Source organism: Notechis scutatus, chromosome 5, assembly GCF_049901735.1.
Source record: "Notechis scutatus isolate UNSWTSFEM ecotype Mainland chromosome 5, rNotScu1.2, whole genome shotgun sequence".
Lineage (NCBI taxonomy): Eukaryota > Metazoa > Chordata > Lepidosauria > Squamata > Elapidae > Notechis > Notechis scutatus.
In genome coordinates, this window is record NC_142013.1 from 4,595,309 (window position 1) to 4,608,411 (window position 13,103).

The following is a 13,103-nucleotide window of genomic DNA, read 5'->3' on the forward strand; positions in this document are numbered from 1 at the left end:
GAACTGGACAGAACCTGCTGAATACCACCTCTGCTATGGACCGATCCAGAGGCTCTCTGGAAGCCAGAAACAGGCCCATTTCCAGCCTTTCCAAACTTCCAAGGGGGGCATTTTTCACCCTTCCCAAGCCTCCATGTGCACCTGCACTTACCTGCATCCAAAACAGGTCACGTTGGGCCTCCTGGGAGGGGAGGGGATCAGTAGGCGGGACCAGCCAGGAGTGGGATTTGGGGGTTCTCCAAATTGCACAGAATCTTAGCTAGGGCCTCTCTCGAACCCCTGCGAACCCCCCCCCCCCAGCAGCCCAGCCCTGATTGGGCCTACTCCCCGATGGAACCTCAAATTCCCCTGAGAGAAATGCGAAATATTTCCTTGGAAGCCTGCAGGGCCCTTTGCCAAACTGGCCATCCACTGACCCATAGACATAAACAACATTTACACACCATGCAAAAGAGACCAGAAGGAGGGAACGAAAAGACCGAAACATTTCTCTACCAGCAATCAACACCCAGATTGAGCCAATTAAAAAGGAATTAAATTGACACACTCTTCAGAATAGCGTCAGTGTCTTATCCAAGGTTCCCAATGAGATGCTTGTTTATTGTGGCGGATCAGAGAAACCATGATTTGGGCGACTCACCGTAAGATCCACAGTTCCCACGAGAGAAATAGCCTCAGCCAAACAACCCAGCTCTGACCAGAGCAACGTCCGAGCCCAACTGTCAGAAACTGCCTCGCAGGTGAGGTCAACAATCCACACAAATCTCCAACCAATCAGGTTCTTTGATGAACCGCATTCTTCCGCTCCAGTCTCTTGCTCCAGCTCCTGTCCGCCTAAGCAGTTCGAAAGCATGCAAATGCAAGTAGATAAACAGGTACCACTTGGGTGGGAAGGTCACAGTGTTCCATATAGCCATGCTGGCCACATGACCGTGGAAATGGCTTTTTGGGCAATGTTGGCTCCCTCGCAGTGGTGGGATTTCAAGTTTTTTTTTACTACCGGTTTTGTGGGCTTGGCTTGGTGGGCGTGGCTATGTGGCCATGTGACTGGGAGGCATGGCTATTTGGCCATGTGACTGGGAGACGTGGCTATGTGGTCATGTGATGGGTGTGGCTATGTGGTCATGTGACGGGGGGGGGTCAAAAGACAGAAACTCACTTTCTGGAGCAGGGGGTTAGACTAGATGACCTCCAGGTACCGTTCCAGCCCTGGATTGCTGTGCTGTTTTAAAGCATCCTCTGAAGCTGCGTCTAGTGCCAAGGTTTGTGGTCCTTCCTTCCTCTTTTTCCCTCCCTCCTCTTTCCCCCTCCTTTTTCTTTCTTCCCTCCCTTTCTTTCTCCCATCCCTCCTTTCTTTTTTTTGTAGCACCCACCTGTTTTTGGCCTAGTGGGTCTCAAGGAAGCCGCCTGGGTGCTGAAAAAAGCATTTGGAAGCGAGGAATCAGCTGTGCCACACAATTTAATTAGCTAGAAAGCAAGAAATCCTATGATTTCCTGCTTTCTAGCTAATCTAAAAATCGCGCGGCACAGCTGATTGTTGGAAATACTGGTTCGGTCGAATCAGTAGCATCTTTTATTACCAGTTCAGCCAAACTGGGCCGAACTGGTAGAATACTACCACTGCTCCCTCAGCTAACCAGAGATGAGCACCATCCCCTAGAATCAGATACGACTGGACAAGGAAACCTTTTAGAGGTTCTTACCTGGTTTGTTGCCGTGTTAATTTATATCAGAATATTCCCCGAGTTTGTCTGTTTTCTTGCAGGAGAGAGCGAGCACCAAGGACCCCTTATTTCAACCCTGAGCTACAAATATTCTCCTTTATTGTTATAGTTTTATGGAGGCAGTCCTCATTTTATAGTGGCTTAGTGACTTCAGGACCTACCTACATGCAACCCCTATCTGAAGTTTCAACACTTCCCCAGTTGCATGATTGATTTTTGGGTGCTTGGCAACCAGCGTGTCTGGCCATTTGCACTGTCCTGTACAGACGTGTGTTTTATGAAGGTTTCGCCCAAAACCCGGCATTTAGGTGTAGTTTTGGACAAAACCACACCCATACCAAATAATTGGCTCACTTAAGGACTGAGGTATTGAACAACTGTTGCATTTAGCACTTAATGGTGGTGGTGCAGTGGTTAGAATGCAGTACTGCAGGCTACGTCTGACTGCTGGCTGCCTGCAGTTGGCAGTTTGAATCTCACCTGCTCAAGGTTGACTCAGCCTTCCGTCCTTCCGAGGCGGGTAAAATGAGGACCCAGATTGTCGTGGGTAATATGCCAACTCTATAAACCACTTAGAGAGAGGCTGGTAAAGCACCATGAAGCGGTATATAAGTCTAAGTGTTGTTATTTCTTCCTTCCCTCTCCCATCTTCCCTCTCCTTCTCCTTCCTCTCTTCCCTTTTATTTTCCTTTCTCTTTTGCCTTCATCCTCTTTTCCCCCTTCCTCCTCCTCCGTCCATTCCTCTCTTCCATTCCCCCTTCTCCTTTCTCTTCCACTTCTTCTTCTTCTTCTTCCTTCCCCACTTCCTTCTTCTGGTGTCGTTGTGACGCCGTGCTTAGAATGCAGTTCTGCAGGCTAACTCTGCCCACTGCCAGCAGTTCGGTCCTGACTGGCTCAAGGTTGACTCGGCCTTCCGTCCTTCTGAGATCGGTAAAATGAGGACCCAGATTCTTGGGGGAAAGAGGCTGATTCTGTAAACCACTTAGAGAGGGCTGTAAAGCACCATGAAGCGGTATATAAGTCTAAGGGCTATTGCAAATGGAGAAATGAGGGAGGGAGGGAGGAAGGAGCCATGATGGCACTGTGCTTACAATGCGGCATTGCAGGCTAACTCTGCCCACTGCCAGCAGTTCGATCCTGACTGGCTGAAGGTTGACTCAGCCTTCCCTCCTTCCGAGGTGGGTAAAATGAGGAGCCAGGTTGTTGATGGCCATAGGCAACCTGTATAACCTCTTAGAGAGGGCTGCAAAGCACTGTGAAGCGGTATATATATCTAAGTGCTAGTGCTATTAATGACAGCCACAAAAGAGGAGGAGGAGGAGGAGGAGGAGGAGGAGGAGGAGGAGGAGGAGGAGGAGGAGGAGGAGGAGGAGGAGGAGAAGGAGAAGGAGAAGGAGAAGGAGAAGGAGAAGGAGAAGGAGAAGAGAAGAAGAAGAAGAAGAAGAAGAAGAAGAAGAAGAAGAAGAAGAAGAAGAAGAAGAAGAAGAAGAAGAAGAAGAAGAAGAAGAAGAAGAAGAAGAAGAAGAAGAAGAAGAATTGTTGTGTCAAAACTTGAGCTGGTTTTCCATGCATTTATATGCCTTTGCCTTCTGGCATTCTCACCTTTTACAAACCAAATCACAGTGTGAAACACCCAGGATCTAGTTTATTCAAAACCTGCTGGTTTTGCATCCATCGTTTTTCATCTCGCACAAATTAAAAGGTTTTTCTTACACAAAGAGACTCATGTTCCCAGTATAAGTTGATGCTCTCACCCATAGCTGGATCTGGAAAGATTGAATTCTTAGTTGCTCACAGGACCAGATAAACAAGTCCTGATCTGCAGAATCGTTGTTTTTTTTTTTTTTGCAAATTTAGAAACAGGAAACCACGATATTCTTTACCAGAGCAATAAAGAAATAACCCCCCAAAATTCAAGCTTTTCCTTCACTGCCATTTGTGTAACCCTATTTCTTCAGTAAGGTCCAGACGAGCAAATTTCTGTACTGTTTAATCTGAGATCATAAAAAACCATAGCAGCTTTTCCCCAACCGGTGGCTTCCAGCTGGCCTGGACTTCAACTCCCATAATCCCTCTGGTTAAGGTGGGGGGGGGACACGGGGACTCTGGGAACTGAAGTTCAAATCCATCTGGAAAGTCCTATTTTAAGCTATTAACCAAACAAGCAGATTAGCCAGTCCTAAACTGCAAGTTAAGATGAGAAAGAGCCGTAGGGATTTAATCAAAAGGACAATTTGTTTCTCATACACACACACGCATACACATATCCGTTGTTTCCCCGAAAATAAGACCCTATCTTATTTTATATTTTTTGCTACTAAAAAAGCCACCAGGTCTTATTTTCGGGGGACGTCATCCACTGACTAACCTCATTTGCGTGCATTGCCAACCAGCCTCATTTTCACTGTCAGAGGCCTTCGGGAACTTCTTCTGCGATAGGCAAGGCTTTCCTGAAGGCCTCTGCAGATGATAAGAGAGCTCAGGATCGATCCAGAGCTTTGTTATCAGCTCCAGAGGCCTTCAGGAAAGCCTAGCCAGCCTTGCCAGATGCAAAAGAAATGGACCAGCAAGGCAGGTATCAGGGAATGCGAGGCCTGGCTACAACTGTCCAAAGGTAAGTAGTATGGCAGCTCCACCTCCACTCCATCCCCACTCTAGCTTAATTTTTACTGGAGTGGGCGGGATCTTAATTCGGGCTTATTTTGGGGGGTAGGGCTTATATTGGGCACACGTGTAAAAAAAAGTCAAGCTAGGGCTTACTTTCAGGGTAGGTCATATTTTCGGGGAAATAGGTGTGCAAACACACGTACACTCACACAAAACTCCAAACACATTGCATGATCATCACCAATTAATTAACCTTCCAAAAAGGGACCCGGGGGGGAAGGAAGCGATTGTGGTATTCATCCTAACTACTTCAATCTTCTTTGACGCATGCAAACTTTGTCCAAACATCCAGTGGCTCAGAGGAAAAACACCTCCACCTCTGCAATTATAAAAACAGTCCACTTTTCTCTTTGCCTGCCCTAGTTTTTCAAGTAATTCACACACATTTTTTCAGTAGTTTTAAGAACCAGGCTCTCCGAGAGGTATCAACGCCTTAAAAGAACTGTATCTCGCTTAGGAAAAACGTCTTCTAAAAAGTTTCCGCAGAATAGTCTTCTCTTTCAGTCTGAAAATCCGTACGTTAAAAGATCAAGATGGGTTGGTTTGGCAACAACGCAACGGTTGTGATGAGCCAGCCTTTTCACAGAAGTCTTGAAATAAGTCTTGCAATCAAGAGTTACTCCGGAGTTACACCATGCCATATGTCTGTTTCCGGATCCTCCATCTGGACTTTCATGATTCCAGTCACCAGGAAAAAAAAAAATACCTTAAAAATTATTAAAAGGCATTTTCTGCACAGAAAGAGGAACTTTTAAAAAATTAGTCTCTTAAAAAAAAGAAAGAAAGAAAAAAAAACCCAAAAGGATAAAACCGAAAACTGTTCGCAGAAGGAATTTCGGAAACGGCTGGTGTGGTTTTTTTTCCCCTTCCCCTCAGTGGTTGTTCTTCGTGGCCTCTTTCGCTGCAACAATCAGGGGAGTGAGGCTGGACAGGGGCTTGGCGATTTTCAGGAACTGGTGCTAGACAAGAGGGAGAGAAAGGCAGAGACGGGGGAAAACTGTCACAACTTTGGTGGGTTTTTACACCTGTCGGTTAGACAGAGAGGTGCATCGTATTAATGAAGTTGCTGCATTGCTGTTTGGAAAACTGAATAGAATAGAACAAGAAATAAGAATAGAATAGAATAGAATAGAATAGAATAGAAAATAAGAATAGAATAGAATATAGAATAGAATAATTAGAATAGAACAGAATATAAGAATAGAACAAGAAATAAGAATAGAATAGAATATAGTAAATAGAATAGAATAGGAAATAAGAAATAAGAATAGAATAGAATAGAACAGAATAGAATAGAATAGAATAGAAATAGAATAGAATAGAATAGAATAGAAATAGAATAGAATTAGAATAGAATAGAATAATTAGAATATAATAGAATATAAGAATAGAACAAGAAATAAGAATATAATATAATATAGAAAATAGAATAGAATAGGAAATAATAGAATAGGAAATAAGAAATAAGAATAGAATAGAATATAGTAAATAGAATAGAATAGGAAATAAGAAATAAGAAAAAAGAATAGAATAGAATAGAATAGAATAGAATAGAATAGAATAGAATAGAATAGAATAGAATAGAATAGAATAGTATAGAATAATAGACTTGGAAAGGATCTTGGAGGTGGCCATGCCCCCGCGGCCCCCGAGGTCAAACCAATGTGGCCCTCAATAAAATCGAGTTTGACACAGCTGCTGTAGAGTCAAATGGGCCTCTATGTAAACTGTATACAATATATATTCAATATATTCAATGTGAATGAAATCCTGGCTCTCTTTCTCTGGATCCCAGGGTTACCTGGAGAAGCTCTTTGGCGGAACCTCTCTTCTCCACATCCATTTCCAGGCAGCGATTAAGGAAGTCTCTAAAAAGCGGGGAGAGCTTCTCTGGGTTTTGCAGCTCTGGGGTCCCATTGGTAGCAATGAGATACAAAGCCTGAAATAAATAAACATTTGTAAATAAAAATTATCAAAGACAATGAGAAACATTCTCTGCCCAAGGGAGACACTTATTGCATTCCCTGGTTGCAATTTCCAGCTTTGCTAACCAAGAAATTGCTAACTAAAGAAATAAACTGCCAGTTGTTAGATCAACAATTCACTTCCTTCCTTCCTTCCTTTTCCTTCCTTCCTTCCTTCCTTCCTTCCTTCCTTCCTTCCCCTAAGAAATTGCTAACTAAAGAAATAAACTGCCAGTTGTTAGATCACTTCAATTCCTCTTCCTTCCTTCCTTCCTTCCTTCCTTCCTTCCTTCCTTCCTTCCCCTAAGAAATTGCTAACTAAAGAAATATACTGCCAGTTGTTAGAGCAACAATTCATTTATTCCCTTCCTTCCTTCCCTTCCTCCCTCCCTCCTTCCTTCAAGAAATTGCTAACTAAAGAAATAAACTGCCAGTTGTTAGAGCAACAATTCATTTATTCCCTTCCTTCCTTCCTTCCTTCCTTCCTTCCTTCCTTCCTCCCTCCCTCCCTCCTTCAAGAAATTGCTAACTAAAGAAATAAACTGCCAGTTGTTAGATCAACATTTCCTTCCTCCCTCCCTCCCTCAAGAAATTGCTAACTAAAGAAATAAACTGTCAGTTGTTGGATCAACAATTCATTTCCTTCCTTCCTCTCCCATTCCTTCCTTCTCTCCTTCCTTCCCTTCTTCCTTCATTCCTCCCTCCCTCCCTTTCCCATTCCTTCCTTCCCTTCCTACTTCATTTCTCACTTCCTTCCTTCCTCCCCTCCCTCCCCTGGTTCCTTCCTTCTCTCCTTCCTGTTGTTTCTTCAATGCTCACTAAATAAACTGCTATAAGTTGAGGACTACCTGTATTCTAGAGATGGGCTCCAGCATGAGGCCAAAAGCTTGGAAGAATAAACCTTGGTGGGGAGGGATTTTTTCCCAGGGACCGACTCAGTTTGGATCCCGTCAGATTATCCTGAGGAGTTTATATTTGCCTTAATTACATTTGCCTCCGTTAAGAGAAGGGGACAAACGGCCCTGAAACCCAAAGCTTACCCTCAGGGGGTTCTCGTTGAGGTACGGAGGTTCCCCCTCAATCATTTCAATGGCCATGATGCCCAGAGACCAAATGTCCACCTTGGGGCCGTAGGCTTTCCTTGTGACCACTTCGGGAGCCATCCAATATGGCGTCCCCACCATGGTGCTGCGCTTACTCTGCTCAGGAGTGATTTGGGCGCAAAAGCCAAAATCAGCTGGAGGAGAAGGAAAAACAAAAACAGAAAGAAAGAAAGAAAGAAAGAAAGAAAGAAAGAAAGAAAGAAAGAAAGAAAGAAAGAAAGAAAGAAAGAAAGAAAGAAAGAAAGAGTGAATGGATTAAAAAAAAAAATTCAAGCTAAGTGTCAGGATTCCACCACTTAACCCCATTTAAATCACAAGTCTCGAGCGAAACTTCCAAAACTTCAAAAGGATTTATTGGGAGTTAACATGTCCGGCACTGCCTGGGTGGAGCCGACTCTGAGACACATCATTCATTTGTCACCCTTGACCCTGGTTTCCCCCCCCCGACCCCTCTGGGTGTATCATAATTCATATTCTCCAATGGGACACCTCCATAGCCCAGAGTCATCAATCATGCTCTCCAGTTAGAATTTTGCACAGCAGAAACTTCGGTCACCTAGTTACTATCTTTGAAAACATTGATGGAATGCACTTTCAGTTTGCAAGTGACTGAACTGCTCCCTCCTCCCTGTCTGTTGGCAACTCTAAAAAGACCACAGAAATATTTTATGAGTTGACACTAAGCTTGGTCTACTCTAGCTGTCCTCAACCTGGTACCTCCCAAGAAGGAAAAAGCAATTCCCAGAACTTGTAGCTCCCATGGACAACTTCTTTGTACTCTTGGAGAAGCCAAAAAAAAAAATAAATACACTTTTTCTTATACAACAGGTCCTTGAGAAAGGTCTGAGAATGATGGTTTGGTGTAGTGGAGAAGGTGCTTGTCTAGAAACCAGGAGATGGGGAGTTCTGCCAGGAAAACCAGCTGGGTTGACTTTGGACCAATCACCAGGAGATGGTGAGTTCTAGTCCCGCCTTAGGAAGGAAAACCAACTGGCATGACTTTGGACCAATCACCAGGAGATGGTGAGTTCTAGTCCCGCCTTAGGAAGGAAAACCAACTGGCATGACTTTGGACCAATCACCAGGAGATGGTGAGTTCTAGTCCCCCTTAAGTCTGGAAAGCGGACTGTTGTGACTTTGGACCAATCACCACAAGATGGTGAGTTCTAGTTCCGCCTTAAGTCTGGAAAGCTGAGCTGTTGTGACTTTGGACCAATCACCAGGAGATGGTGAGTTCTAGTCCCGCCTTAGGAAGGAAAACCAACTGGCATGACTTTGGACCAATCACCAGGAGATGGTGAGTTCTAGTCCCCCCTTAAGTCTGGAAAGCGGACTGTTGTGACTTTGGACCAATCACCACAAGATGGTGAGTTCTAGTTCCGCCTTAAGTCTGGAAAGCTGAGCTGTTGTGACTTTGGACCAATCACCAGGAGATGGTGAGTTCTAGTCCCGCCTTAGGAAGGAAAACCAACTGGCATGACTTTGGACCAATCACCAGGAGATGGTGAGTTCTACTCCCACCTTAGGCAGGAAAACCAACTGGCATGACTTTGGACCAATCACCAGGAGATGTTGAGTTCTAGTCCCGCCTTAGGCAGGAAAACCAACTGGCATGACTTTGGACCAATCACCAGGAGATGGTGAGTTCTACTCCCGCCTTAGGCAGGAAAACCAACTGGCATGACTTTGGACCAATCACCAGGAGATGTTGAGTTCTAGTCCCGCCTTAGGCAGGAAAACCAACTGGCATGACTTTGGACCAATCACCAGGAGATGTTGAGTTCTAGTCCCGCCTTAGGCAGGAAAACCAACTGGCATGACTTTGGACCAATCACCAGGAGATGGTGAGTTCTACTCCCGCCTTAGGCAGGAAAACCAACTGGCATGACTTTGGACCAATCACCAGGAGATGGTGAGTTCTAGTCCTACCTTAGGCAGGAAAACCAACTGGCATGACTTTGGACCAATCACCAGGAGATGTTGAGTTCTAGTCCCGCCTTAGGCAGGAAAACCAACTGGCATGACTTTGGACCAATCACCAGGAGATGGTGAGTTCTACTCCCGCCTTAGGCAGGAAAACCAACTGGCATGACTTTGGACCAATCACCAGGAGATGGTGAGTTCTAGTCCCCCCTTAAGTCTGGAAAGCGGACTGTTGTGACTTTGGACCAATCACCAGGAGATGGTGAGTTCTAGTCCCGCCTTAGGCAGGAAAACCAACTGGCATGACTTTGGACCAATCACCAGGAGATGGTGAGTTCTAGTCCCCCTTAAGTCTGGAAAGCGGACTGTTGTGACTTTGGACCAATCACCAGGAGATGGTGAGTTCTAGTCCCCCTTAAGTCTGGAAAACCAACTGGCATGACTTTGGACCAATCACCAGGAGATGGTGAGTTCTAATCCCGCCTTAAGTCTGGAAAACCAACTGGCATGACTTTGGACCAATCACCAGGAGATGGTGAGTTCTAGTCCCCCTTAGGCAGGAAAACCAACTGGCATGACTTTGGACCAATCACCAGGAGATGGTGAGTTCTAGTCCCCCCTTAAGTCTGGAAAGCGGACTGTTGTGACTTTGGACCAATCCCCAGGAGATGGTGAGTTCTAGTCTTGGCTTAGGCAGGAAAGCTAGCTGGGTGACTTTGGGCCAATTTCAGCCCAATCCACTTCGCAGGGTTGTTGTTATGGGGAAAAAGGAGGAAGGAATTTTACGTATATTCATTTCCTTGAGTTTTTTTTTTTTTTTACAAAGGAATAAAAAAGGAATAAAAGTCTAAAAATAAATGAATTAAAAAACCGTCCAAAGAGCAGGCTAACAGGCCAGGTCCCAACAAAGGAGAATGAATATGCGTGCAATGAATAATTTTTCACCTTTTGCCCACCGAAAATTAATATTCAGTCACAATGCTGGGATCAAAGGCAACTATTATTACTTCGTTAGGAAGGTTGGGGGGGGGGGAAGGTTTCCACCCACCGGCAAAACATCCCCCAGACCCACAATTGTCGCCAGTCATCCAAAGTCACATACTTAGCTTGACGGACCCGTCCATTCCAAGCAAGATGTTGTCACTTTTGATGTCCCGATGAATCACCTGGTTGCAGTGAAGAAACTCCAACGCTTGAAGGCACTGCGGGGAGGGGGAAGAAGCAGAAGTGGGTCCCCGGAGGGGTCTGCAGGGGTTGGGGAGACCCCACTAGCTCAGATTCCGTGCAGTTTGGAGTAGCCCCAAATCCCACCCCTGGCTGGCCCCGCCCACCCCGCCCCTCCCCCTCCCCGGAGTCCCCACATGGCCTGTTTTGGATGCCAGGTAAGTGGGGGGGGGGGCGTGTGCGGAGGCTCAAAAAGGGTGAAAAATGAGCCTCCCGGAAGTTCGGGAAGGCCGGAAATGGGCCTGTTTCTGGCTTCCGGCGCCTGGTGAGGCCGTTTTCGCCTTACCCAGAGGCCCGAGGGAAGCCTCGGGACTCTGGGGAAGGTGAAAAAACGCCCCTCCTGGAAGTCCTGGTAGGCTGCGCCCACCCAGCAACTGGGCAGAGAACCGGTTGCTGGGATTTTTAAATCCCACCCCTGGAAGGAAGGAAGGAAGGAAGGAAGGAAGGAAGGAAGGAAGGAAGGAAGGAAGGAAGGAGAGGGAGGGAAGGAAAGAAGGGAGGGAGGGAAGGAAGAGAGGGAAGGAAGGAAGGAAAGAAGGGAGGGAGGGAAGGAAGGAAGGGAAGGAAGGAAAGAGGGAGGGAAGGAAGGAAGGAAAGAAGGGAGGGAGGGAAGGAAAGAGAGGGAGGAAAGGAAGGAAGGAAAGAAGGGAGGGAGGGAAGGAAAGAGAGGGAGGGAAGGAAGGAAAGAGGGAGGAAGGAAGGAAAGAAAGAGGGAGGGAAGGAAGGAAGGAAAGAAGGAAGGGAAGGGGGAAGGAAAGAGGGAGGGAAGGAAGGAAGGAAAGAAGGGAGGGAGGGAAGGAAGGAAGGGAAGAAAGGGAGGGAGGGAAGGAAGGAAAGAGGGAGGGAGGGAAGGAAGGAAGGAAAGAGGGAGGGAAGGAAGGAAGGAAAGAAGGGAGGGAGGGAAGGAAGGAAGGGAAGAAAGGGAGGGAGGGAAGGAAGGAAAGAGGGAGGGAAGGAAGGAAGGGAAGAAAGGGAGGGAAGGAAGGAAGGAAAGAAGGGAGGGAAGGAAGGAAGGAAAGAAGGGAGGGAAGGAAGGAAGGAAAGAAGGAGGGAAGGAAAGAAAGAGAGGAAGTGAAGGAAGGAAGGAAGGGAAGAAAGGAAAGGAGGAAGCTTTCGGAGCCTGGGGAAGGCAAAAACACACACACCCCGCCATGATGCCGGAGTCTGACTAGGCCACGCCCACCATGGCCATGCCCACCCAGCAACCGGGCAGAGAAACCGTTGCTAAAAATTTTGAAGTCCACCCCTGGGTGTCTGTAGGGATATCTATGCGTTTCCCAATGATCAACACACACACCTAATGATGCAGGGATCGGAAAGGTAGGGGTGATACAATGGTATGTGAGGATAACCTTGGGAGACAGAGCGAAGGGATGCAGCCAACAGAACAGCCAGATAAGAGGCAGCTGAGCCCTCAGCAGGAAAGTGGATGGAGACTTTCCCTAGTTTGGGGGCTGTAAAAGGAACAGGAAGGGGGAGGAACCACTTTCTGTTAATGTAGCTTTACAATAAAGGAGAATTTGAAATATCCCTGAAAGGATGATCCAATAGGAGGGAGGGAGGTTGATAGAGAGGGAAGGACGGAGGACAAGGAAGGAAGGAGAGAGCGGGTGGATTGGTAGACAGAAGAAATGGAGGGAGGGAAGTAGTTAGATGGATAGAAAGGGAAGGAGGGTAGAGAGGGAGGAAGAAGGGTGGAGGGTAGAGACGGGAGGAAAGAGGGGGATGGGGAGAGGGAGGGAGGGAGGGAGAGGGGAAAAGAGAGGGAAGGAGGGAGGGAGGGAGGGAAGGGATGAGGAAGGAAGAGAGGAAGGAAAAAAAAAGAAAGAAAACAGGGAGGGAGAAGAGAGAGGAAGAAAGGAAGGAAGGAAAAAAGAAAGAAAGAAAACAGGGAGGGAGGGAAGGAAGGAGAGAGGAAGGGAGGAGAGATGAGGAAGGAAGGAAGGAAGGAAAAAAAGAAAGAAAACAAACAGGGAGGAAGGAAGGAAGTTGAGAAAGGAAGGAAGGTGGATGGGTGGGTGGGTGGATAGAGAGGGAAGGAGGGTGGAGAAGGAAGGAAAGGGAGAGAAACAAGGAGGAAGGAGGAGGAGGAAGGAAGGAGAGATGAGGAAGGAAGGAGAGGAGAAAAACAAGGAGGGAAGGAGGGAGGGAGGAAGGAAGGAGAGATGAGGAAGGAAGGAAGGGGAGGGAGGGAGGGAGGGAGGGAGGGAGGGAGGGAGGAAGGAAGGAAGGAAGGAAGGAAGGAAGGAAGGAAGGAAGGAAGGAAGGAAGGAAGGAAGGAAGGAAAAAAGAAAGAAAACAAACAGGAGGAAGGAAGGAAGTTGAGAAAGGAAGGAAGGTGGATGGGTGGGTGGGTGGATAGAGAGGGAAGGAGGGTGGAGAAGGAAGGAAAGGGAGAGAAAAACAAGGAGGGGGAAGGAGGGAGGGAGGAAGGAAGGAAGAGATGAGGAAGGAAGGAAGGAAGGAAGGAAGGAAGGAAGGAAGGGAGGGAGGGAGGG

The 13,103-nt window shown here is 46.7% G+C and overlaps 1 protein-coding gene across 1 annotated transcript in view; it reads right to left on the bottom strand.

Moving 5' to 3' along the window:
* Positions 1 to 3,348: 3,348 nt before the first annotated feature.
* PAK1 (p21 (RAC1) activated kinase 1) overlaps positions 3,349 to 13,103 on the bottom strand; it is a 62,797-nt gene continuing 53,042 nt past the window's right edge. Inside the window, exons 12-15 of the mRNA XM_087966015.1 lie at positions 10,484 to 10,583; positions 7,396 to 7,592; positions 6,193 to 6,330; positions 3,349 to 5,350 (exon numbers count right to left, since the gene is read on the bottom strand). Coding sequence (XP_087822141.1) covers positions 5,264 to 5,350; positions 6,193 to 6,330; positions 7,396 to 7,592; positions 10,484 to 10,583 — 522 coding nt within the window. The 3' untranslated portion in view covers positions 3,349 to 5,263. The remainder of the gene's footprint in view (positions 5,351 to 6,192; positions 6,331 to 7,395; positions 7,593 to 10,483; positions 10,584 to 13,103) is intronic.